Source organism: Aspergillus welwitschiae, assembly GCF_003344945.1.
Source record: "Aspergillus welwitschiae strain CBS 139.54b unplaced genomic scaffold BDQ94scaffold_81, whole genome shotgun sequence".
NCBI lineage: Eukaryota > Fungi > Ascomycota > Eurotiomycetes > Eurotiales > Aspergillaceae > Aspergillus > Aspergillus welwitschiae.
In genome coordinates, this window is record NW_020798775.1 from 47,191 (window position 1) to 48,355 (window position 1,165).

At 53.4% G+C, this 1,165-nt stretch overlaps 1 protein-coding gene across 1 annotated transcript; it reads left to right on the forward strand.

Moving 5' to 3' along the window:
• The first annotated feature begins 298 nt into the window (after positions 1-298).
• On the forward strand, positions 299-1,000 carry BDQ94DRAFT_186083 (uncharacterized protein). Its single transcript, XM_026775053.1, has one exon. It carries the CDS (start codon positions 380-382, stop codon positions 950-952), a length of 573 nt encoding a protein of 190 aa, XP_026619898.1. The 5' UTR covers positions 299-379; the 3' UTR covers positions 953-1,000.
• The last annotated feature ends 165 nt before the right edge of the window (positions 1,001-1,165 follow it).

The window sequence follows — 1,165 nt, forward strand, 5'->3', positions numbered from 1 at the left end:
TGTGTATAGCGGGCAGGCCTGTTCCACGAACAAACAATTGCGCTCGGCAGCAGCACTCGACACCTAATTGACGTTCTTGTCCGCCTACCAGCAAACGGAGCATGAGCAAGATTTCGCACGGTCGGGTCCAGGAAAAGAAAGTCGTGATTTAGCCAACGAACGGCTAATGTCCGAGCCCGAAATATGAGGGTCCCGGGAGATGTCAGTGAAGGAAGACTCACGTTAATCCGTCTTCTGAGTGTGTCTGCACACATACACGCAATCCAAACCTCACACATCCCCCCGAGTATATATAATTCTGCTGGATCGGGATCGGTACTCCACCATTTCGTCTGCACAAGCGGCCAGTTTTACTTTAAATCCAATCTCCAACGGAGCCATGCCGCTGTCTGCAATCTGGACGAGAAGAGCAGCCAACGATGCAGCATCGAGCATCTACAGTCGAGAACCTGAAGTCACCCCAGTTCCCCCGCTCTCCATCCTGCGCAAGGGGAGGAGACCAACCAAATCTCCTGCAAGACATGATCTCCCGGAGATCAATCTGATCGACCATCAAATTGCGCTGGCCCGGGGAACAACCATGGCCCTGGAAACGACCCGTGTGCAGCTTCGAAATGTCAAAAAGAACGGTCCACGTTCGTTGCGAGACACCTTGGAAGAGAAGTGGCGACAATGGAAGCGTCAAGAGCATGAGAACCGGTTTTTCGGCACATGCCTCAAAATCTTCGACGACCTCGCGGCCGTGGCAGTCGAGGTGTCCGACGATCTGATCCTGCAGCATGGATTTGAACCCGAAGTCAGTCCAGTGGGAAACCGACGCATCTTCCTTGGGATGCGCAAGCTGCAAGTGGCCCTGTCCGACTCGCACGGGAAGGAAGCTCGAGCCAGAGAAGAATGGGACCGCCGCTTGAACCTTCCCAATATCCGTGCCCCACTACCACAGTGGATATGATGCCTTGTCGTAACTATTGGTTTCCTGTGCGCAGGCGTTCTACATGGCTCTTTGCGTTCGTTTTCCCATCGTGTCTCGATATAAGGTTGGATCTTCTCTGGAATGTGCTTGGAGGCGTGCTCGGATCAGCCCACTGTGCAGGCCAGCGAAACTGCGCACGTCTACAAGATTTGCCCAGATGAAACTATCCATTGCAACATACCAAGTAACTCC